The sequence below is a fragment of the Oncorhynchus nerka genome, linkage group LG15, assembly GCF_034236695.1.
Source record: "Oncorhynchus nerka isolate Pitt River linkage group LG15, Oner_Uvic_2.0, whole genome shotgun sequence".
Taxonomy (NCBI): domain Eukaryota; kingdom Metazoa; phylum Chordata; class Actinopteri; order Salmoniformes; family Salmonidae; genus Oncorhynchus; species Oncorhynchus nerka.
Window position 1 is genome coordinate 54389583 of NC_088410.1, and position 26137 is coordinate 54415719.

Sequence of the window (26137 nt, forward strand, 5' to 3'; positions counted from 1 at the left end):
CTGAAGTCAATTTATTCTGCCTGCTTAAAATTTTAAGGCAGAGAACATCTTAAACAGATTAAAAATATGCATGTGAAGGATAAAAAACATACATTTAAGTTACGTGAAAGGAATAAAGTTCAGAGCGCTGGCTGTAAACTGAAAATATGAACATTTGCATGTTTAAAATGTTTATTGTAACCTATAACCCTTAATGCTTACCCCGATCCCAAACCCCCTCGTTTGAGGACGCTGCTACTATCTAAATAAACACAAATCAAAATTTTCTATCTGTCTTTCAGCTCCAATTCTTTACTTAACTTCAACAGTTGCATTTATGTGGGTGTTGATTTACAGTTACTGTAATTTACAGTTACAGTTAGTTAATTAATAAAAAAGCTACTGTATTTAGCCCTTACGGTTTATCATAATGATCTTACACAAAAACATGAACTAGTAAAACAAGAAATAAGTATAAATACAATCATTGAGCCAGGTGATAATAGAGAGCAGTGATAATACTGTAGCCATTCTCTACATACAACATCTTGTAAGAGGCTCAAAGGGTGTGGTGCAGACATAGGACATTTTGCCATCAGTAGCTAGTGCTGTGAAAAAGTATTTTCCCCTTTCAAATTTTCTCTTCTTTTGCATATGTCTGATACTGAATGTTATCGGATCTTCAACAAAAACCTCATAGTAGATAAAGGGGACCTGAGTGAACAAATAACACAACAATTACATACTTATTTAATTTATTTCAGAAACAAAGTTATGGAGCACCTCTGTGGGGAAAAAGAAATTGCCCCCTATCACTCAATAACTGGTTGTGTCACATTTAGCTGCAATGACTCCAACGCTTCCTGTAGTTGTAGATCAGTCTCTCACGTCGCCGTGGAGAACTGCCTTAACACAGTGACATTTGTGGGTTTTCAAGCATGAGCTGCTCGTTTCAAGTCCTGACACAACATCTCAATTGGAATTAGGTCTGGACTTTGACTAGGCCATTCCAAAACTTCCCATTTGTTGCTTTTTAGCCATTTTCACTTCTTTGTGTGTTTTAGATCATTGTTTTGCTGCATGACCCAGCTGTGCTTTAGCTTCAGCTCACAGACAGATGGCCGGACATTTTCCTGTAGAATTCTCTGCCACAGAGCAGAATTCATGGTTCCTTCTATTAAGGCAAGTCGTCCAGGCCCTGAGGCAGCAAAGCATTCCCAAGCCATCACACTTCCACCACCACGCTTGACCGTTGTTATAAGGTTCTTACTGTGGAATGCAGTGTTTGGATTTCGCCAGGCATAACGGGACCCATGTCGTCCAAAAAGTTATACTTAAACTCATCTGTCCATAGAACATTCTCTCAAGAGTCTTGATCATCCAGGTACTTCCAGGTGCTTTTTGGCAAACCTGAGTCAACTTTTTGGACGAGATGTGTCCCATTATGTCTGACGAAAACCAAGGAAGCGTTTGGTTGCAGGCATTGCAGTTTAAGGTGGCACAACCAGTTATTGAGTATAAGGGGAAAATTCCTTTTTCACACAGGGAATTGTGTGTTGCATATCTTTGTTCATTGAATAAATAAAATAAGTATATTTCTTTTTTTGTTATTTGTAAACTCAGGTTCCCTTTATCTAATATTAGGTTTTGGTTGAAGATCTGATGACATTCAGTATCAACAATATACAAAAATAGAGAAAATCAGAAAGGGGTCAAATACTTTTTCACGGCACTGTAGAGAAAGTCATAGTTGTGGTTTCAAAACTACATCAGTAGGCTGTCCTGCTGGGCTGAGGTTAGTGGTATGTCGGGGATTGAGCTGTATACGTGGTATATATCAGACTAGATAAAAGAAACGGGCAGTTACACTTTAGACCTTTTGAAAATACACATTGTACATACTGTATTATTGATTTAAGATGATTTAGACATGAAGTGTGAAAAATGCTAAAGTTTGTATCATTTATTTGCATTGGATTTGTACTTCAAATTCTAAAAAGTTAGAATTTGGAAATAGTAGCCAGGTAAATAAAGCAAAGCATGGATTGTTGTCATACCTTGTCAAAAGGATGCTTACAGGGTAAGGAAACCAATTTGTAAATGTTTAATTATGTTGAACTATCCCTCTAATTGAAGTTCTTACAATGCAATTGATGTGATATAAATACACTTTTTATTTTAAAGAAAACTATGATTTTGTCATCTCTTAGGAAAGTAGCTTGGGCAGCAACATCTGGGGAGACTGAGAATAAAACCAGTTTGGTCCCAGGTGGACAGCCCATTTGAAACCAACATTTACAGCCTACTTTTTGCCCTAGCGGGAAAATTGGGGACTTGGGTCCCAGGTGTTTATCCAAATGGGTTACAATGCAAGTAAGTCCTCAATTCGCCCGCTAGGACAACTTATGAAGCCCAACATGGCAACCACATGTGGGGCCAACGTAGTTATTTAGGACAAAACATTGCGGGCCCCTTGTGGTTATTCTTTATGAGGGCTCAAGTGTTAACCCTTCGGGGCAGCATTTTCACTTTTGTATGAAAAGTGTGCCCAGAGTAAACTGCCTGCTACTCTGTGCCAGATGCTAATATATGCATATTGTTAGTAGTATTGGATAGAAAACACTCTGAAGTTTCTAAAACTGTTTGATTGATGTCTGTGAGTATAACAAAACTCATATTGCAGGCAAAACCTGAGAAAAATCCAACCAGGAAGTGGTTTTTCAACTCATTGCCATTCTAATATACAGTGTCTGTAGGGTCATATTGCACTTCCTATGGCTTCCACTAGATGTCAACAGTCTTTAGAACCTTGAGGCTTCTACTGTGAAGAAGGGGGAATGAGAGGGGAATGAGCCAGGTGTCTGGCAGAGTGCCAAGAGCTCGTGACGCGCGTTCATGTGAAAGTTAGCTCGCGTGCCATTGCTTTTCTACAGACAAAGGAATTCTCCGGTTGGAACATTATTGAACATTTATGATAAAAAGATCCTAAAGATTGATTCTATACTTCATTTGACATGTTTCTACGACCTGTAATAACTTTTTGGACTTTTCGTCCGACCTTACGGCTGGACTTGCACACGCGTTTGGATTTGTTTACCAAACGTGCTAACAAAGGTATTTGGACATAAATGATGGACATTATCGAACAAAACAAACATTTATTGTGGAACTGGGATTCGTGGGAGTGCGTTTTGATGATCATCAAAGGCAAGTGAATATTTATAATGCTATTTCTGACTTCTGTTGACCACACAACATGGCGGATATCTGTTTGGGTTGTTTTGGTCTCGGAGCACTGTACTCAGATTATTACATGTTTTTTTGTTTTTTTATCTGACACAGCGGTTACATTAAGGAGAAGTAAATCTCTAATTCCATGTATAACACTTGTATTTTCATCAACATTTATGAGTGTTTCTGTAAATTGATGTGGCTCTACAAATTCACGGGGTGTTTTGGAGGCAAAGCCAAATGTAAACTGAGGTTTTTGGATATAAATATGAACTTGATCGAACAAAACATATGTATTGTGTAGCATGTTGTCCCGGGAGTGTCATCTGATGAAGAATATCAAAGGTTAGTGATTAATTTTATCTCTATGCTTTTTGTGACTCCTCTCTTTGAAAATGGCTGTATGCTTTCTGTGATTAGGTGCTGACCAAAAGCCTTTTTGAAATCGGACACTGTGGTTGAATTAACGAGAAGTTTATCTTTAAAATGGTGTCTAATACTGGTAAGTTTGAGAAATTTGAATGATGAGATTTGAATTTCTGTTGATTTGAATTTGGTGCCCTGCAATTTCATTGGCCGTTGGCGTTCCCAGACAGGTTAGCCCACTTGTGTTAAAATCTGGGGCCCACGTGGGTTATCATACATTTGCACACTGTGGTCCCTCAATAAGACCAACATGAACCGACATAAGGGCCAACGTGGATACTGAGGACAAAACTTAGTGGGCCCACTGTTGGGTTTCTCTAATGGGGCCCGTGGAACAGCCCTTCATTAACCGATATGGGTCCCACATGGAAATGTTGACTGAGAAGTTTGAGTGAGATGGATTTTTGTCCGTTATTCTGATCATTTTTATCATCGATAAAACATTTGATCTCAAACCCAGTTTTCTGTTCCCAAAACGAAAATCTTATGAAGAGTGGACTAAGTTTTACAGACTATCCTTTGGCAAAGGCGTTGTTTAGAAGGAGTGCAGGGGCAAATTGAGTTATTGCACACGTGCACTTCACAGAGTAGGTGTTCCCTAACAGAAATATGCAAATACATGCTAGAACGTGCCAATGGGATCTAGTTAGTTCGTGCTTGGCTCTGCCCACCTCCTTGCTTGTTCTGCCCAACTATGGATTATTTTGCTCCCATTGGAAACGACAGGCTGTGGTCAAATAACTTGAACATGTCAAGTTATTTGACCATGATGATACTGACCTTGTGCTTTGATGAATTGGAAGGTATCTAGAAATAACAAAAAATAGACATTTTTTTCAAAAGCAGTATAGATTGGCATGAGTCACAGTTCTATAGTAACATAATGTTAGTAACTATTCACACAAGCTCATGACATTATTACTTCAGATCTGACATCTTATTTCAATTGAACTCACATTATTTAGTAGTAATGGCAATACTCCTCTAGGCAAAAAATAACATTCAAATCAAAGTAGAATGAACTGATAAAATGAGACATCAACTTACCACAGCTGTAGAATGCTACAAGAACTTGGAATGGAGGAATAACTCACAGACAAGGAGGATGACCAAAAACAGATGACCAGCCATATCAGGGATGAACAATACCATTTTCACAGATCCTCCGACTCAAATCAAATTTTATTTGTCACATACACATAGTTAGCAGATGTTAAATGCGAGTGTAGCGAAATGCTTGTGCTTCTAGTTCCGACAATAGTAATCGACTCTCACAAACTACTAGGATTATGGTGTCTGTGACTTTGAACGGTTTGAATAGAGAGATAGATGAGAAACTTCCTTGCAGGAAAACCACAAACAAAGTCCATTAACTATCAAGTAGTGTCTCACATCATAAGGTTGGGGGAAGGTCAATCAGTCAATGTTCTGTAGTTATAATTTGCTCCAATAATTGACAATGAACATTAGCTTCACTGTCCGAGTAAATTCATATGTTTTGTTTGAGGCCTATTTGACTGCGACAACTCTGATAAAAAGAAGTAAGGTTCATGTACAGCATTGGCAACACACAAAAGTTAATATTCTGGCTGTGACTCCATGTCTGGCTCTGTAACTCAACAACACTACATTTCTGTTGACATCTTGATGTGCTTACAGAAGCATTCATATGTTTCTCATGTTGGTATTTTTAGAGGGTGAATTTAGTTTGGGTTTTCATATCTAAAATAGTCGGGTAAAGATGTATAAATGTAACCATGGCGTCAGTTGAATGTATCTGAGGTATCTGAGGTTTGGTTCAACTTCAACAGTTGCTTTTATGTGTAAGGTGGATGTTGGTGTTGTTTTACAGTTTGCTTAACTGACACCTAATGAAATTAGCTAAACAGATGAAAAAAAAGCCAAGCCACCTCAGTTTATCAGAATAAAAACATGAGAGATAGAAATACCAAAAATAGAATCACTGAGACAGGTGTAAGAGATAGGTAGGTGTTTAACAGAAGGTCTTATTGTCTGTCCATTAAACTCAAGACATGCTCTATATACAGCATCCTGTGAGAGACGAGCATTTAACTTGTTGAGCAGAACAGACTCATGACATTATATGAGAGGGGTATCTGGGATCTGTAGCTAGAGAAAGTGACAGTTGTGGTTTCACTGAGTTTTCTGGTCTGTCGGGATTGAGCTGAACACGTGGTCTATATCAGACTACAAGACAGAAAGAGACAAGTTGACAATTTGGCCTACGGTATTTTGCATATAAATGATATGGTAAGAACAATTTAAAGAAGTGCAGAACACAATCACATGGGTGATGGTGAATTAGACAAATTATGGCTCATTTTTACTTGTGCTGTACTTTTTGAGATGCCTGCGTATCCACTCCAACAGTGGGCATTAATGTGGATGGTACAGAAGTGATCAGACTGTAGTTTCCTGTATCCCCTAATTCCACCTAGAAGAGAGAGAGAGAGAAAAATAGATCTTAGTTATCCTGTCTGTCTGTCTGTCTGGAACAGCAGTCAACCAACTGTTGGTTTGACACTTTGAATGTTCAACGGTCGTTCTTGAAATGCGAAGGATGATGATCAAATGGAATCCTCAAGTGTACGGCATACTAAAAGGGAGGGATTATTTTAGAATGTTCTTTAATGGCCTCCTGTGTGGTGCAGCGGTCTAAGGCACCACATCGCAGTGTTGCGGAGTCACTACAGCCTGGGGTTGGATCTCAGGTTGTGTCACGACCGGGCAGTCCCATAGGGTGGTGCGCGATTGGCTGGGGGCTTTGGCTGTGGTGGCTTTACTTGGCTCATTGCGCTCTAGCGACTCCTTGTGGTGGACCTGGCACCTGCAGGCTGACTGCAGTTGTCAGTTGAACGGTGTTTCACATTGTTGCAACTGGATTCCAGGTTAAGCAAGCGGGTGTCAAGAAGCACGGCTTGGTGGGTCATGTTTTGAAAGAAAAGGACATTAAAAACATGGTGGGGATATTATTCTTGAGAACAAACGTTTAACATTTATATCGATTTGCCATCAGTCAAAGTGCACAGGTAACATCATGGTAGTAACTACCCACTTTGCAAAAAAAGGGTTGAATCAACTTTGATTCAACGTAATCACATTGCATTTTTTGTTGAAAGGATGTGGAATCAATGTGGAAAATTGATTGGATTTGAAAAAAATATTTGATATTTTTTCACCCGAGTTGAAATATAATTGGTGAAAGACCATGTGTTTTTAATGTTTTGTGTACTCAGTGTACAATATTCACATGAAATGCGACTGAGAGAATGTCTTTAATAGAGAAGAAGACAAGGAGCCTACTCACAGGAAACCACAAAGAAAGTCCATCAACTGGTGTGATTAGAAGTAAATGTCTCCTGCTCCTAACATGAGCCAAAACCATTTGCTTATCTGTCAGAGTAAATAACTACATTTTATTCAGGCTTTCTTTTTAACTACACTGCACAATAAAAAGCAGGTTTCATGTACAACAACAGTATATATTGCCAACATCCAAAAGTAAGAAACAAGAAACAGTCTTGCTGTGTCTCCATATGACTCCATATTGTGCATTAGAGGCAATATTGTTCCTATCTACTGTAGTTATTAGCTTAATAAGATAGAGGTGCAGATACATAAGCAGTAAACTACAACACTGAACATTTCCATGGAAATATAACATGACAAGTGGGGTTTCATCACTCGTGAGATGTTTGTTGTAATGGTCAGAAGCATGAATACATTTCCCATAATGGTGATTTTGGAGTGTGAATTTAGTTGAGTTTTTTTATATCTTGCTATAAATGTCTGGTAAAGTAGTTGAATAGTTTCAGTTAAATGTATCTGAGGTTTGGTTCAACAGTACTTCTGTCAATCTCCTCAACACAACTAGTCTCTGAAATATGAAGAAGACAGGACAGGATGCGGCAAGAGTCTCGTCTAACTTTCCACCGTACTGTGTTGTGTGTGTGTGGGTGCGTGTGCATGTGTGCACTCGTGCACCTGTTTGCAGGTGTGGATACGTAACAGCATACATGTACTGGTTGGTATGTGATCTGTAGACTGTCTGTGACTGCTGCAGAAGAATGTAGGTATCTTTGCTTCCCTCACAGTAGAACCAACCACAATACAGATAATCTGTAAATTGTCCTTTGAATAATATTTTTAGTCCAGGACTAAGCATTATCTGTCTCTAGGAAAATCAGGGGAGAAGGGCCTTGGTCCGGAAGGTCACCAAGAACCTGATGGTCACTCTGACAGAGCCCCAGAGTTCCTCTGTGGAAATGGGAGAACCATCCAGAAGGACAACAATCTCTGCAGTACTCCACCAATCAGGCTTTTATGGTAGAGTGGCCAGATGGAAGCCACGGCTCAGTAAAAGGCACATGACAGCCCGCTTAGAGTTTGACAAACGGCACCTTAACGACTCTCAGACCATGAGAAACAATATTCTCTGGTCTGATGAAACCAAGATTGAAGTCTTTGGCCTGAATGCCAAGCATCACGTCTGGAGGAAACCTTGCACAATCCCTATGGTGATGCATGGTGATGGCAACATCATGCTGTGGGGATGTTTTCAGCAGCAGGGACTGGGAGACATGTCAGGATTGAGGGAATGATGAACAGAGCAAAGTACAGAGAGATCCTTGATGAAAACCTGCTACAGAGCACTCAGGACCTCAGACTGGGGCGAAGGTTTACCTTCCAATAGGATAATGACCCTAAGCACACAGCGAAGACAACACAGGAGTGGTTTTCAGACAACTCTTTGAAAGTTCTTATTGTGGCCCTTCCAGAACCCGGACTTGAACCCGATCAAACATATCTGGAGAGACCTGGAAATAGCTGTGCAGCAATGTTCCACCTCCAACCTGACAGAGCTTGAGAGGTTCTGCAGAGAAGAATGGGAGAAACTCCCCAAATACAGTTGCGCCAAGCTTGTAGCATCATACCCAAGAAGACTTGAGGCTGTAATTGCTGCCAAAGGTGCTTCAGCAAAGTACGAGGAATGGGTCTGAATACGTATTTAAATATCATTTCCAGTGTTGATGTCTAAAAATCTGTTTTTGTTTTGTCATTATGGGGCATTGTGTGTAGATTAATGGGGGGGGGGGACTATTTCATCCATTTTAGAAAGGCTTTAACGTAACAAAATGTGGAAAAGGTCAAGGTGTCTGAATACTTTCTGAATGCGCTGTATATGGACTGAAAGAAACATTTAAGGAAAATAGCACCTTGATCTTCACCAATGGCCAGAAAAGGGTGACAGTTTTTGCATTATCTTGAAAAATCTAATTCAAATAATGTAAAATACTAACAAAGATGAAGGAATGGTCAAAGTCAATTTATTCTGCTTAATTTTTTGTTTTACAGAAGAGAGCATTTCAAACAGAGAAAAAAAACATTTGTATTTGCTGTACCTTAAAGGTCTTATAGAAGAGGGATTTATTTATTTTATTTCACCTTTATTTAACCAGGTAGGCCAGTTGAGAAGAAGTTCTCATTTACAACTGCGACCTGGCCAAGATAAAGCAAAGCAGTGCGACAAAAACTACAACACAGAGTTACACATAAACAAACGTACAGTCAATACCACAATAGAAAGATATATGTACAGTGTGTACAGTGTATATGGGAGGTGAGGGGGGAGCCACCCCTTTTCAACAAACAAAGCCATCCCCCATAGCATAATTGACCACCCTGACCGCTGGGCTCAAGTGTGCATCGAAACAGAATGTAAGCTCATATTAGACAATGTAATGAAGTTGTGTTCTCACACCATTTACATCTGAACCACTCCACAGTCATTGGACTTCAAGGCTAGAATGTGTCTACAACACTACACATTGTAGGAGCGACTGAGGTGCTGAGTAGTTTAAATTAAACTGGGAACTTGGAAAATAACAAGTTAACATGGAGAAATTTGGAGATTTGAATAACATTTGGAAATCTATATTTTTCAGTTTTGATGATCGGATGTTGCCAACAATGTAAACATTTTTTTTAAATGAAATGTTATTTTGTAGCTTGTAACAACGTATGTGGGCAATATCAATACTTTTGCTATAAGATCAGGCTTTTGGGGTTTGCTAACCTTTGCCGCAAAAATTGTTAAAATAACAGACTTTTCCCCCAGATTTTTTGTGTGCATCTGGCTTATATTATAAGCATATTTCAACACAAGATGAAATGAAAATGTCTTAGCAATACCACTTTGTATCTTAATGACTTAATTTTAATTAATTCATCTTAATTTCCTATTTACCTGTTTTTTGCATTATGTGTGAATATGTTATATATTTATTGATTTTTAATTGTCTGTAACTATCGATTTTGATCAAAATATATTTTATTTAGTAAACTGTATCAAACTGTTTTATGGAAGGAGATATCACATAGATGACAGAATAGATATAAATACAATATATAATTACTTGGGCATTTACTGAAAAATATTTAAAGGGGAGTATGCCCCGGACCGCTCCAAACTCCAGGCCAGGTGTCCAGGCCAGGTGTCAATGTGTAAATTACGGCAGTTCCAAGCATTTTGGGGACCCTAAACGAGATTTGCCTACCTCACCGACAAAACATTTTAATGGCCCCGCTCATGGCGGCAAAGAGAAACATTTGGAGCTTTCAAGTCCTGCAATTCTACTCATTTTGCCATGGGGCGGAGAGAACTTTGCAGTTATTAAGCAAATTTCCTGAAATTCAACACGTTGTGCCATTGTCGTTGACATAATAAAATTCAGTTTAAAGCTAATATCCTGCAATTCTACACATTTTGCCATGACTTATGCCATGTTCATTTGATATCTGAGTGAGAGTGACTAACACAATCATTGGGGGCCCCCTGGAAGTCAGGGCCCCTGGGCAGTAATTTGGCCATTACAACAAGACTTAGATAGCTGGCTAGACTAACTTGCCTAGCAATCTATAAAATCTTAGCTGACATGGGATAATTGAGTGACTGTCAGTGACTGAAATAACAAGAGAAAAACTTCTGATGTAGAACCACATTTCGAAACTGCACGTTGTGTATTCTACTATCCTACGGTTGTTTTTGGAGGGGGGAGGGGCCTCTAGCGGCTGCTTACTGTATGTTACTTATAAATAGAAACGGTACTGTAGTAGATATTTTAGGTACTTATTTACAGTAACATGATGTGTGATAAATAAAGGACATCCTGAAAGAAACAATATTTCTGTGAGACATACAGAGAGCCAGTGGTCTCGTTTCAGGTTGTCTGCAGAAGACTGTAAAACCCATCCGGCTGGGCTGAGGTTGCTGGTCTGTCGGGGATTGAGTTGTATACATGGTACATATCAGACTAGAGAAAAGAAACAGTCAGTTTAACTTCAGTCCTTTAATTCTACAGTAATGTAAATGTAATGTAATTTAAAAGGATGTCAAATCAATCTGAAACTGAGAGCCGTTCACAATCACCAAACACAGTGGGCGATTCTGAACTTACATTGTCGTTTTCAGATGACTTTCCATTTTCTTCAAAAGGACCTGTTCAACACAGAAGGAGCCTGCGTGTGTGTGTGTCACTTTGCTGTGCTTAATGTCCCTTCACACTTCTCTTCCTGACTGAAACCATCCTGTAGACCTACAGCTCTATTCTCATGCTCTAACACATTATCTTATGTATAACTTATACACATACATGCTTACTGATATGACTACCTCAGACCAACATACAAGCCTAAACAACTTTGAGTCCTATAAAAAGCCCTACATGATATGAATCTATGGGATAGAGTTAAATAGACAAACCTGGTGGTACAGATGTGGATGGTACAGAAGTGATCAGGCTGTAGATCCCTGCATTCTCTGAATCAGGAGGAAAGAGAGAGAAGAAAGATCCTTATTATCCTTCAGACTGTCTGTCTTTTTGTACGAAAACAAGTATGTATCTATATCCAAGGCTATTATTTTTGCTGTACTCACATCTTCATTTGAAGATACCTGCACAGGACCTGCATCCCAAAGAGAGAGGCAAAGCTACAAGTAAGAGGCTATGTGCCGGTGTGTGTGTGTGTGTGTGTGGGGGGGGGGGGGTCAGAAGAAGTGAAAATAACAAGGCTTGATGTCACTTCACACTTCTCCTCCTGACTCAAACCACCCTGGAGACTTACAGCTCTGTTCTCACGCTTTCAAGATGCTCTGACTATAAATGTAAGTTAGTAAGGTTGGCATTGAGTGATTAAGTGTTATTGTGCTGAGGGTCCCAAATTCACGTCCAAGGTCAGGAAGACGGGGACAGAAGACATTTCTGTTACAAACTCACCTGAGTGGAAAAACGTGGACGGTACAAAGGTGATGAGAGAATAGATCCCAGCATCCCTTGAATCCAACATGCCTGCACTGCTCATAGCTCCCATCACCAAATCATCTAGAACAGAAAGAAAATGAAACTGAAATTAGATTATGTGTTTGTACATGCATGTGTGTAGTTGTGTTAGTAGTGTGTGCAGTGTTTGATGTATTTTGTTTGGAACATACATTGGCTGTGATCATCCTGTCTGGCTGTAGATCTGTACAACATAAAAGTATCAGAAGGTTGTGGTAAGAACATCTCATCATGGACAATACAGACCTAAAGGTTGATACAATCTGCATCATATTCACAAGGGAATTCTTACCTCTGAGAACTGGTTTTCTCTGAAAAACAAATTAGGCTAAATGAATGATATTGAATATTGCCTACACTACACAATATCACCAAAAGGAGTTGAAAGATGAAACCATGTCAAAGGCACTTACATTAATATGAGAAGGAAAATGTTTGCAAATGATTTGTTATGCAGAATCAGAAGTACTCACTGGTCCTCCTGCAGAGACAGACAGCTGTCAATCCCATCCAGAACACGCCCACTCCAGAAGCCATACACACTGTTGTCTGCCATAGTTGCACCACTGTTTGGTGACATGATGACATCAGGAGAGGTCATTAGCTCTTAATCCAAATGTAAATACTTCAATTGTAGAAAGGTGTTAGAATACCACTTTATTATTAGTCTTGGTAAACGTTTCCATTTTCATATATGTGAGAAAAGACAGCTAGTCAGTTAAGTTTTTTACATTTGAGTCTGTGAAGGAAAATGTTATGATTGTGCTTTTCTAATAACCAATTGGACTGGGTCCATGCAACTGACTGATTGATTGTGACTGGGAGGAATCCTCACTATCAGTATAAGCAATTTGGCAGTGCGCCAAGAACATTGTTTTGTAAACCGAAAGGGGTGTCTCAGTTTCAAGGTCTCAGCTTGAAGAGAAGAAGCCTTGTGAGGTATTGGTTGGTCACATGCATGAACCAAATGTTAATGATGACTTAATTATGAATAATGAATAAGCTAAATCTTGCAAATATAACTTGTGTGTTTAAGCACTAAATAAGAGAACTAATGGGACTTCCCGGAAGATTTCCCGACCAACGTGTACTATGGTACATTAAGATTGTTGGAACCTCTCCAGCTTGCTGATAATAAATAATGATTAATTTAATATTGACTTCAGGTGTCCCTGATGTACATTTCCATGACAAGTCATTTAGCAGAGGCTCTTTTTCAGAGTGACTTACATCAGTGCATTCATTCAAAGATAGCTTGGTGAGGCAACAACATATCACAATCACAACAAGTTCATTTTCCCTCAACAAAGTAGTTATCAGCAAAGTCAGTGCTAGCAAGGAAAGACAAGTGCATTTTTTGCTGTGGAATTACTAAATAAGGACACTTACCCCAAACTCTTTTTTGACTGTTTGAATTCACAACGCTGTCTGTGGAGCTTTGACCTCCTGTGCACATGCAAGATAGAGACAGTTTGTTAACACACATCACAACTTGTTCAACACCAATAAACAAAAATCGTGTGGCCATACTCACTTTCAGTTGGACTCTTTGGTGTATCAGTTGTCAAAGTAGGACTAACAGTCAAATCTAGTGCAAAGCAAAGTCATTGGATCTGGTTATACAATAAGGTATCTTAATGGCATGATTTAATCAATCCAATATCAACCTCCTTTCTAGTAATTAGGCACATTTGTGATTCAAAAAATGTATACAAAGACCTGGGTAAGATAAAATCATTAAATTATTTTCAGTTTTTCTAAAGATGACCAACACACCTGATGTATGATTCACTGCTGTGCTGGGGGCCAAAGGAGAGGTCAAACCTGGTGAGAAGAGATGAGAAGAGAAATGTACATTTGTTTCATATCAAATAAAATAAAATGTTTTTTTGTCAGATACAACAGGTGTTACAATACAACCTTACCATGAAACACTTACCTTTAAAACACTGCATTGCTGAAAGTAAGAAAATATTTGCTAAAAAACTCTAAATAAATCAAATAAAAAAACATTTAAATAAGTAACAATAAAATAACAATAAGCGAGGCTATATACTGAAGGTAACTCAGGTAAAATGTGTATGTAGGAAGGTGTAATGTGACTATGCATACATTTGAAGTCAGAAGTTTACATACTTCTGTTTACATACTTCTGACTTCAACTGTATTTTGGAGTCATTAAAACTCGTTTTTCAACCACAAATTTCTTGTAGTTTTGGCAAGTCGGTAGGGGCATCTACTTTGTGCATGACACAAGTCATTTTTCCAACAATTGTTCACAGACAGATTATTTCACTTATAATTAACTGTATTACATTTCAAGTGGGTCAGAAGTTTACATACACTAAGTTGACTGTGCCTTTAAACAGCTTGGAAAATTCCAGAAAATGATGCCATGGCTTTAGAAGCTTCTGATAAGCTAATTGACATCATCTGTGTAACGATCTGAGTGTAGTGGGTGAGGAGTCAAGCGCAGGAAGCAGAGAGTTCAGGTGAGTGCTATTTTAATGCACCGAACAAACGGCGAACATAAGCAAACCCTCACGAACACACAGGGCGTAATGAGCAAACAAATGCCCCCAAACAGCGGGACTTAAACGGTCCAGGGAAAACCCACAAAATGGGAAAAACACAAAACCTATAGACGTGCACTAAAACAGATGGTCACAATAATTAATCCCGCACAAGGAACTCTGCGGGCCGGCTGACTAATAAAGCCTACTACCTAATTCAAAACAGGTGCACTCAATCAACACATAAGGAGGGGGAGGAAATAATCAGTAGCAGCTAGTAGGCCGGCGACGACGACCGCCGAGCGCCACCCGAACGGGAAGGGGAGTGTCCTTCGGTCGGAGTCGTGACAATCTGGGTCAATTGGAGGTGTACCTGTGGATGTATTACAAGGGCTACCTTCGAACTCAGTGCTTATTTGCTTGACATCATGGGAAAATCAAAAGAAATCAGCCAAGAACTCAAATAAAATTGGAGACCTTCACAAGTCTGGTTCATCCTTGGGAGCAATTTCCAAACCCCTGAAGGTACCACGTTCATCTGTACAAATAATAGTACGCAAGTATAAACACCATGGGACCACACAGCCGTCATACCGCTCAGGAAGGAGACACATTCGGTCTCCTGGAGATGAACGTACTTTGGTGCGAAAAGTGCAAATCAATCCCAGAACAACAGCAAAGGACCTTGTGAAGATGCTGGAGAAAACAGGTACAAAAGTATATTTATCCACAGTAAAATGAGTCCTAAATCAACATAACCTGAAAGGCCGCTCAGCAAGGAAGAAGCCATTGCTCCAATAACGCCATAAAAAAGCCAGACTATGGTTTGCAACTGCACATGGGGACAAAGATCATACTTTTTGGAGAAATATCCCCTGGTCTGATGAAAGAAAAATTGAACTGTTTGTCCATAATGACCATCGTTATGCACATGCGTCGAATACAACAGGTGTTACAATACAACCTTACCATGAAACACTTTGTATCAACAATGCATTTTTTAAAGAAAATATTTGCTACCTTTGTTTAATTTTTTAAATAATTAAATAATTATAAAAAACACTTTTTTTTAAAGCAACACAATAAAATAACAATAGCGAGGCAATATAAAGGAGGAAATTCAGGTAGTATGTAGACGTAGGAAGGTGTAAAGTGACTATTTATAGGTAATAAACAAAGAGTAGCAGCAGAATAAAAAAGGGGGTCAATGCAAATAGTCTGGTTAGCCATTTCATGAACTCTTCAGCAGTCTTATAGCTTGGGGGTAGAAGCTGTTAAGGAGCCTTTTGGACCTAGACTTGGCAATCCAATACCACTTGCCATGCAGTAGCAGAGAGAACAGTTCATGACTTGGGTGGCTGGAGTCTTTGACAATTTTAAGGGCCTTCCTCTGACCCCGCCTGATATAGATGTCCTGGATGGCAGGAATCTTGTCCCAAGAGATGTACTGGGCCGTACGCACTAACCTCTACGGTCGGATGCTGAGAAGTTGCCAAACCAAGCGGTGATGCAATCAGTCAGGATGCTCTCTATGGTGCAGCTCTATAACTTTTTGAGGCTCTGAGGACCCATGCCAAATCTTTTCGGTCTCCTGAGAGGGGGAGGCATTGTCATGCCTTCTTCACGACTGTCTTGCTGTGTTTGGACCATGATAGTTTGTTAGTGATGTGGACACCAAGGAAGTTGAAGCTCTCGAACTACAGCCCCGTCGATGTGAATGGGGGGGTGGTGCTGAGGAAGCGCTTGTTGTCTTGGCATCACACTGCCAGGTCTCTGACCTCCTCCCTATAGGCTGTCTCATCATTGTCGGTGATCAGGCCTGCCACCATTGTGTCATCGGGAAACTTAACACATTTGACTTCCCACTGTGTTGAGTATCAATGAGGCAGATTTTTTTGTTGCCTACCCTTACAACCTGGGTGCGGCTCGTCAGGAAGTCCAGGATCCAGTTGCAGAGGAAGGATTTTAGGCCCTGGGTACTTAGCTTAGTGATGAGCTTTAAGGGGAACTATGGTGTTGAACGCTGAGCTTTAGTCAACAAACAGCATTCTCACGAAGGTGTTCCTTTTGTCCATGTGGGAAAATGCAGTGTGGAGACGGTGGGATAATGGTGTTGATGTGAGCCATGACCAGCTTTTCAAAGCACGTCATGGCTACCGATGTGAGTGCTAATGGCCAGTAGTTATTTCTGTACAGCACTTTGAGATATCAGCTGATGTACGAAGGGCTATATAAATACATTTGATTTGATTTGATTAAGCAGATTACCTTGGCATTCTTGGGCACAGGGACTATGGTGGTCTGCTTGAACATGTCGTTATTACAGACTGAATGAGAGGTTGAAAATGTTAGTGAAGACACTTGCCAGTTGGTCAGTGCATGTTCTCAATATGCGTCCTGGAAATCCGTGTGGCCCTGCAGCCTTGTGAATGTTGACCTGTCTTACTCACATCAGCTACGGAGAGCGTGATCTCACAGTCGTCCGAAACAGCTGGCGATCTCATGCATGGTTCTGTGTTGCTTGCCTTGAAGCAAGCATAGAAGGGATTTAGCTCATTTGGTAGGCTTTCGTCACTGGGCAGGTCACAGTTGGACTTCCCTTTGTAATCCATAGAAGAATTGTTTGCAAGCCTGCTTTATCCGACGAGCATCAGAGCCAGTGTAGTTGGATTCAATCTTAGCCCTGTATTAATGCTTTGCCTGTTTGGTGGTTCGTCGGAGGGCATAGCGGGATTTCTTATAAGCATCCGGATTAGTGTCCCGCTCCTTGAAAGAGGCAGCTCTAGATTTTTGCTCAGTGCAGATGTTGCCTGTAATCCATGGCTTCTGGTTGGCATATGTACGTTCAGATGAAGTCTGGGATTAATGTGGTATACTTCACAATGCCATCAGATGAATCCCAAAACATATTCCAGTCTGTGCTAGAAAAACAGTCCTGTAGCTTAGCATGCGGTTCATCTGACCACTTCAGTATTGAGCGAGGGAGTGATTTGTACACATCTCTGTGTGTGGAGTAAAGGTGGTCTAGAGATTTTTTTCCTCTGGTTGCACATTTGACATGCTGGTATTAGGTAAAATGGATTTATGTTTTCCTGCATTAAAGTCCCCAGCCACTAGGAGCACCGCTTCTGGATTAGCATTCTCTTGTTTGCTTATGGCCTTATACAGCTCGTTGAGTGCTGTCTTAATGCCTGCATCGGTTTGTGGTGGTAAATAGACAGCTACGAAAAATATAGATGAACTCTCTTGGTAAATAGTGTGGTCTACAGCTTGTCCTGAGATAATCTACCTCAGGTGAGCAAAACCTCTAGACTTCCTTAATATTAGAGATTGCGCACCAGTTGTTATTGACAAATAGACACGGACCACCACCCCTCATCTTACTGGAGGTTTATTGTTCTGTCTTGCCGATACACGGGAAACCCAGCCAACTCTATATTATCCATGTCCTCGTTCAGCCATGACTCGGTGAAACATAAAATACGGATGGTAAAGCAGGATTATCCACTTGCAGACAAATTCTCACCAAGCATCAGGATCTGTGGCCCCTGTATCGGTCGTCTACTCTTCATGCGAATGACGGGGCTTTGGGCCTGGTCCGTGAAATGACGTAAATATTTCTCCTTCAATTCATTAAGAAAAAATCTTCGACCTGCGAGTAATCGCTGTTCTGATGTTCAAAAGCTCTTTTCAGTCATAAGAGACAGTGGCAGAAACATTATGTACAAAACAAGTCACAACAAACACAAAAAAAACACCCAGAAAAGCACAATTGGTTAGGAACCCGTAACACGGCAGACATCCCCTCCGGCGCCATTCATATCTAAGAAAAGTACAACAAATTAGAGTGAACGTATGTAACGGATGTGAAATGGCTAGCTAGTTAGCGGTGGTGCACGCTAAATAGCGTTTCAATCGGTGACGTCACTTGCTCTGAGACCTTGAAGTAGTGGTTCTCCTTGCTCTGCAAGGGCCGCGGCTTTTGTGGAGCGATGGGTAACGATGCTTCGTGGGTGACTGTTGTTGATGTGTGCAGAGGGTCCCTGGTTCGCGCCTGGGTATGGGTGAGGGGACGGTCTAAAGTTATACTGTTACAAGTACAAGCAGCTATGAATAAGTCTATGAGTAAACCTGTTGGAGTTTTAGTGAATTAGAGTGAACTAAAAATGTAATTGCAAAGTAAGGGATACTTACTAGTTGGTCTCACTGTGATGTCAGGGGTCAAAGTAGAAGTAACAGTCGAAACTGCTGGAAATAATACAAGTGAATTCTGTATCTGATTACACAAATAGAAAGGTATTTGTTGTTTCTGTTAGAGAACAACACAACTCAGTCAGTAGAAAGATTCACAATTTCATAATCTGGCATAATATTGTTAAAACCCAGAACCTTAAAAGTTTATGGTGTACCATGGGATGCCCCGTTAACATCCCAAATAATGCTTACATGGATATTCCCTTCATTAACTTCTAGAATGGTCTCTGCCACTTATGATTGCCTGCTGTCTGTTAAATGCTCTACATTGGGTGTCACTCTAGTATGGAACTGTGAAATGCAGAGATTGTGGCACAACCTGAACTGGGCGTTAACAGCAGCAAAAAAGGTTATCCTTAGTGGATTACCCCTACAATCCATCTTGCCTCAAACATGGTTATCATATTTTCAAGATATTGTTCGTATAGAGCGATCAGCGGCCATGATAAACAAAGTTTGGGCAAATACAATTGAGGTATGGGATGTGTTATGCAAAACTCTATCACATATCAGCACCTCTTGAACAAGCAATGGACCTACATGGTAAGGGAGTTGGGGGACGACATTTTATTTTCTGAGAATAATATAGAATATTTTTCATTGTAAACTCTGCTTCCTTCCTGTAAATGTCTCATTTGTCTGAGAAAAGACAAGTAGTCAGCTAGAGATGGATGCTTACCCAGAACGCTTTCTGTGACGCTTTGACCTCCTGGGCACATGCAAGAGAGAGACTGTTTAATAACAGTTAACACACAACACAACTTATTACGCCACTAAACTAAAATCATGTGGACTCTTGGGGGTGTCAGTTGTCAAAGTAGAACTAGTAGTTGAACCTGGTGCAAAGCAAAGTCACTGGATCTGATTATACAAAAATAAAGGTATCTAAATGGGTTGATTTAATTAATTAAATATCAACATCTTTTTTAATCAGGGAAAATGTGTGAGTAAAAACCTGGGTTCAATAAAGCTAGTCTATTTGTTTAGGTCCTATCTGCTAACTAGAGAAAGATGACCAACACACCTGATGTAGGATTCACAGCTGTGCTGGGGGTCAAAGGAGAGGTCAAACCTGGTGAAAGGAGATTACACAAGAACAAATGTAAATTCATTTAATTTATTAGGTCATTCAATAAGCAGAAATAGAGAAGTACACTACACATTACCTACAAATCAGATAGACTGAAAGTACACAAATCTATACGAAATTACAGCAGCTATGAATGGGTCAATTCATAAATCAGATGGATATTCAGTGAATTAATGTAAACAAAAATATACATGTAAGTTAAAATGAGTGGATCTACTTACTGGTAGATGGTCTCGCTGTGGTGTCTGGGGTCAAAGTAGAAGTAACAGTTGAAACTAGTGGGAAGCAATATGATGACACAATAATAAGATATAGCATTACAATTAATCTAAACCCATGACTACAATTGGTATTTGCAGAGATGGTCATTTAGAGGTCCAACACACCTTCTGTAGGACTCACTGTCGTGCTGGGAGGCAAAGTAGATCTAGGACCTGGAGTCAAACTCACTGAGAAAACACATATTAATGAAATTAGCATTTTATTCATGATCATATTAATGATCATCATGGTGTTGTTGTCCTTTTGAAATACCTTCATGACTTGTCTTTTCAAAGTGGGAAAAGTAGGACTATAAAATCACTACGGACAGATTGCTTCCTGCCCTGGTGGATTATATTTCTCCTCATTATAGAGATGATAAGACCAATTCATAAGGTGATCAAGTCTTTCAGGACAGATAAGGTGTTGATTGTTGTTGACAGCTTCCTAGAATAAAGTCTCCATGTTATCTAACAGCAGAAGCCTAACAGATTATAGATACGATCTAAATACTCGACTAGATGAACACAGACACTATAATACTTGTGCTGATGATCCCAGACGTTGGTGTTGAGGCTGGTGTCATATCTATAGAACAGCTTAATTATCTAACAGAACAGCTTCATTTACACATTTACACAACTGTTCTTATTGCTGAAACTTGTGTTGCTATAAAATAACAGCAGTGACACTTTAAAAGCACCAATATGTGGACTACCTGCTATAGAAGGTGTCTGTATAGTTGTTGGATCGCTGATGTGAACTCCCACCAGATCTGAAATCATTTGGGATTGAAATGTGGTATTTAGTTTGTTGGTCAGAATTAATATAGTCATACTAAGAAGATGCTAAAATCAAAGTGAGTCAGATCATGAAGACCTGCAGCCCTGATAGATTTGTTTAGATAATGACTCACGTGCAAAGCTGTGCCCATCACTGCGTGGAGAGAGAGAGTTTGGTCCTGAGCTCAATCTGTAGTCACAGGTCACCTCCTTACGCCTCACTGACTGTAGACGACTGATCAGATCACTATGTTTTGGAGTGAATTGACAGAACTGCTGTCTGGATGCTGAGGTGGCTTTTCTCTTCATGATCTTTGCTGTGAAGGATGGCTGACTCTCCTCTCCAACATACAGGTTACAGGTGGTGTCAGGACTGACGGATCCAGGAATCAAACAGATGATGTTGAAGTCCTCATCAATATTGACTGTAATGTCTGGTTTTGGATCTGTTAGGAAAGGACAGAGACTCCTTTTTGCATCACTGTATTTGAACGTAATGTATATGTCACAAGTGACACTGACTCTTACTAAACTAGACCCTGCCATTCTCTTTATATTACGTATCAGCATGTCTTATTTGATATCATGCCTATTTATGAGTGCCAAATAATCATGTGTGCTGTGTGTTTACAACGATTGCCTTTCACTTAATTCCTTACATTCTCAGGTGTGAATTGAAATTGAATCAAATTGAACGCACAGAATATTTTGCTTGCTTGTATGGTGTGTAGTGATTCCACAGATCTTCCTCTCCCTTTTCAGGAGGAAGAGCCGAACCCTGTTCGGGTAGAGCCAAACTAATCCTGCTCGGGTAGAAACGAATGAACAAACCCTACTCGGAAGGACCCAGGTATCACCTGCTGTGTTAGTTTGGCCCGTTGCTTCTAGTTAGCCTACAGCCCTAAATCCCAGCCTATTTATACGTTTCTAATAGGACCGTAGTGATACTGTGTATTACGGTGTAAAGCTGAGTTTATAAAGAACCTTTGATTGCACTTTGGCCTCTCTGTGGGTGTTTGCCGTGGGATCTTAGAACTCTACTTTTGACATATACATTTCAAGTATTTATTGTCTTCACAACAAATACTTTGAAATGACATTGGATGAGATTGTGATTTAAACAGAATCATCCAAGACAATCTGAATATATAATTTCTTACCAAGAATAGTAACAGAGACTGAACCACTGTGCATCGATGGATAGTGAGTTTCTATAGTGTAAAAACATCTCAGTTTGAGCTCAGCAGATGAACTTTGACCTGCCCACGAGAGCAGCTCAGTCCCTGTGAGTGATTGCGTACAGGGTGAGGGTTTAGGATCTCTCCCCTCTGTGTAGAAGTAACACCGAGACACAGGGAGAGATGGAGGAGTCTCACAACTCAGCTGAACTGATTCTGTCTCTCTGATGACTGTAGAACTCACTGTCAGCTGGGGAAGGTCTGTGAGAATAGGGGAATTAAGCATTTAGCATTTAGTGGTTTTGAGAAATGTACTGATAGCCTAATCCCTCCTTGTTATTTCAGACTTAATGATCTTGAGTCAATTACTTTATGCAGCGACAGTATGGGAAATTAAGGAGATATAATATATTGCTTGTTTCACGTAATAGATTATGACAACACACAGTATGATAACATATCACAAGAGGAACATGGTAATGATGGCACAACAGTTCATTGTTTACAACCATTCAAATAGTCTTCTTACCTGCAATTTTGACTGTTGAAGACTCACTGTATATGGATCTAAACTGTGAACCTGTAGCACTGTACTGACATTGGATTTTGACATCAGCTGGTGAACTCTGACCTGTCCACCTCACCAGTAGTGTTCCTGTGAGTGTCTGTTGACAGGGTGATGGAAGGGTGAATTCCACTTGCCCTTCCATTTTGAAGTAACACTCAGAGACAGATGGAGGAGTCTGACAGTTCAGCTGAACTGAGTCTCTCTCTTTGATGACTGCAGGAATCACTGTTAGACTGGGCTGAGGAGGATCTGTGAGATCAGTGGGATGATGGAGTGTCTTTTTAATTGAATTATAAATTAATTTTCAATGTTTAACTACTCATACAGATAATGTACAACTTAATATTACATGAGTTTGAAAGAGAAAACAATTCAGACACTGTTGTCTATTTAAGCAATAAACAATGAGAGCCTGTGCCAGGAACAGCCCTTAGGAGGGAGTTATCACACAATAATCCTCGGCTTCGATGGACATTTTGCTTTTGTAAAAAGGTTGCCAACATTTAAACTAAACTAAAGATTAAGGACCTGTCTTTCATTCAAGACGTATTATTGTTCTGAGTAAATGTGTTTTATTTACATCCTTCCACCAGGACATATGCTCATTTTGGAACGTTGCTAAATGGGCACAGCCAAACAACAGAAGTGATGGATTTCTTTCTGACCAGAACTGTCCCAGAGCTTGGGGAGGTGTGTCTGCACTTGTGCTGCAGCGACAGGGGAACAAGACAAAAACTTTACCAGCATCACACATATCGGTGAATCACTGTGACATATGAAATAAGTGATAGTGTAATCAATCTGTAATAACTACGTAAAAAGTAACAAACATGTTAAATGATTATGTGATGTACAGTCATATCTAGGTCCTGATTGGTCAACAAGCTTATTTGACGCATCAAAATCATTATTTCACGTGTATCTTTTTTTGAAAAGCAAAGACCCAAATGGAGTTCCATACTTTTACAGATGCACAATCGAGAGCATCCTGGCGGGCTGTATCATCAACTGCTCTGCCCACAACCGTAAGGTTCTCCAAAGGGTAGTGAGGTGTACACAACGCATCACCGGGGGCAAACTACCTGCCCTCCAGGACACCTACACCACCCGATGTCACAGGAAGGCCATAAAGATCATCAAGGACAACAACCACCCGAGCCACTGCCTGTTCACCCCGCTATCATCCAGAAGGCGAGGTCAGTACAGGTGCATCAAAGCAGGGACCGAGAGACTGAAAACAGCTTCTATCTCAAGGCCATCAGACTGTTAAACAGCCACCACTAACATTGAGTGGCTACTGCCAACATACTGACTCAACTCCAGACAATTTAATAATGGAAAATTGATGTAAAAAATGTATCACTAGCCACTTTAAACAATGCCACTTAAAAATAATGTTTACATACCCTACATTATTCATCTCTTATGTATATACTGCACTCGATACCAACTACTGCATCTTGCCTGTGCCGTTCTGTACCATCACTCATTCATATATCTTTATGTACATATTCTTTATCCCTTTACACTTGTGTGTATAAGGTAGTTGTTGTGGAATTGTTAGGTTAGATTACTCGTTGGTTATTACTGCAGTGTCGGAACTAGAAGCACAAGCATTTCGCTAGACTCGCATTAACATCTGCTAACCATGTGTATGTGACAAATACAGTTTGATTTGATACTTTCCAGTGCACGACACACTGACATCATGTACAGATGCGCATGACTCTTGGCTGCAGTAAGAAAGCCACGCCATCTGCTTCCATTCAACATAGCCTAGATTTACATTTTTATTACTTCTAAACAAAATAACATTTGGGGGGTTCTCCTAACGCTTACAATGATGTGTTGATTCTTGCTTGAACAGTCAATAAGAATATAATTTGGTTGTGATCTTTGTAAAATAACTATTTTGGATGCAGCAAGTTGTTAGCTAGAATGCTAAACACTCACTAACATGGCCATAGGCTGCATCAAAAGAGACATTTTACGGGTTGAAGTTGAAGTTATTTTTAAGTATAATGCATTTGATTTACAATGATGACACAAACATTATATTAAGCAGGACTTTCATACGACCCTTAAACTCCAATTATAATCCAAAAGTAGTGTGAAATGCACTCATATGCAACATGTAAATAGAGACTTTTTTTGTTGGCATTCCGTTCTGTCACCATAGTGGATTGAGCAGTCAAATGGAATGGGGGAATAGACCATTCTTTTGTGTTTGTATACGTTGCCGCACGAGGGCGATGCGCGCAACGTTTGCAAACACAAAAAAGGGTCTATTCACTATTCCATTTGACTGCTCAATCTACTATCTCATCAGCCCAGCCAGGCAATTTATTATCTTGATCGCCACTGTAAAAAGCATTTAGATATTATATCCCATTTATTTTAGACTAGCATTTGGTTTTCAACCGCAGAGATTTGTATTAATCTTGCTGTCTGTCTCATTCCACAGGGATGCTGACCCATGTTGACTCCAAATCCTTCCCACAGTTGTGTCTAGTTGGCAGGATGTCCTTAGGGTGGTGGACCATTCTTGATACACACAGGAAACAGTTGAGCGTGAAAAACCCAGCACGATTACAGTTCTGGCACCTACTACCATACCCCGGTCAAAGGCACTTAAATATTGTGTCTTGCCCTTTCCCCCTCTGAATGGCACACATACACAATCCATGTCTTTAACCTGTCTCCTCCCCTTCATCTATTTACTGATTTAAGTGGCTTTAACAAGTGACATAAATAAGGGATCATAGCTTTCACCTGGTTTTGCCTGATCAGTCTATGTCGTGTTAATGTTTTGTATACCCAGTGTATACAGCATCTCATGGAAGGATGAAATCGTATGGATGAATTCATCAAAATAACGCTTTTATTGAAAATATGTCAATCATTATTTGAATATTTTGGTAACCCGTTGTTTTGTCTGGTAGCCCAAAAAGTTACATATTGCAGCTTTAAATCCATAATAATGATACTGACCTTTGGCTTTGAGGTACTGGAAGGTATCTAGACATAACAAATTGGGGTCATTATCATGCTCTTTTTGCCATTATGAAAAATAAGAAAACATGAGATGGAATCACTTTACACAAGCTGGCGAAGCAGAACAGTCTGTAATGCATTCACAGCCATGTTATCAAGCAGTGGTCATTCTTATCTGTACAAAATGTAAAATAATGACAGAGAAATATAAATCAATAGGATGATCAATGGAAAAAGACACACTTATTATAACCATAACATGTTGAAATATTAAGAGTTCCTAAAGTAAAAGACTAAAAGAGGGGAAAGAATAATGGAATATCCTGTAGCACAAACAGGTGATGTAACGGAAAAATAACTCACCGAAAAGGAGGATGAGCAAAAACAGACGACCAGCCATATCAGGGATGAACAATGTCATTTTTTAGACAGCTACATACATACTGTTAGTCTGACATCACAGAAGATGGTGGCAGTGACTGGGACAAAGATTAAATGTTT

At 39.8% G+C, this 26137-nt stretch overlaps 1 protein-coding gene across 6 annotated transcripts; it reads right to left on the minus strand.

Moving 5' to 3' along the window:
- Window positions 1–8962: 8962 nt before the first annotated feature.
- On the minus strand, window positions 8963–26135 carry LOC135560208 (mucin-3A-like). Of its 6 annotated transcripts, XR_010458787.1 has the most exons (22): window positions 26000–26135; window positions 25634–25660; window positions 22604–22891; window positions 22057–22335; window positions 21031–21342; window positions 20833–20889; window positions 20240–20302; window positions 20075–20128; window positions 19788–19835; window positions 19443–19472; window positions 18704–18757; window positions 13773–13820; window positions 13531–13584; window positions 13386–13442; window positions 12470–12562; window positions 12289–12307; window positions 12149–12180; window positions 11934–12038; window positions 11594–11622; window positions 11420–11476; window positions 11115–11155; window positions 10925–10970 (listed from the first exon to the last, which is right to left on the minus strand). XR_010458787.1 is itself a non-coding variant. In XM_065001693.1 (21 exons), the coding sequence occupies exons 1-21, from the start codon at window positions 26055–26057 to the stop codon at window positions 10878–10880; spliced, it is 1866 nt and encodes a 621-aa protein (XP_064857765.1). In that variant the 5' UTR covers window positions 26058–26135; the 3' UTR covers window positions 8963–10877. The 6 variants fall into 6 exon arrangements, 5 of the variants coding, with proteins under 5 accessions (XP_064857765.1, XP_064857764.1, XP_064857767.1 ...); XM_065001693.1 differs by lacking the exon at window positions 11594–11622 and having other exon boundaries at window positions 8963–10970; window positions 18704–18754; XM_065001692.1 differs by lacking the exon at window positions 11594–11622 and having other exon boundaries at window positions 8963–10970.
- Between the last annotated feature and the right edge of the window lie 2 nt (window positions 26136–26137).

Coding starts and splice junctions, on each gene's coding strand:
- LOC135560208 (XM_065001692.1), bottom strand. CDS start 26,057: ATGACATTGTTCATCCCTGATATGGCTGGTCGTCTGTTTTTGCTCATC. Junction 25,661..25,999: donor TTTGCTCATCCTCCTTTTCG/GTGAGTTATTTT, acceptor TGTTATGTCTAG/ATACCTTCCAGTACCTCAAA. Junction 13,443..13,530: donor ACCAAAGAGTCCAACTGAAA/GTGAGTATGGCC, acceptor GCATGTGCACAG/GAGGTCAAAGCTCCACAGAC.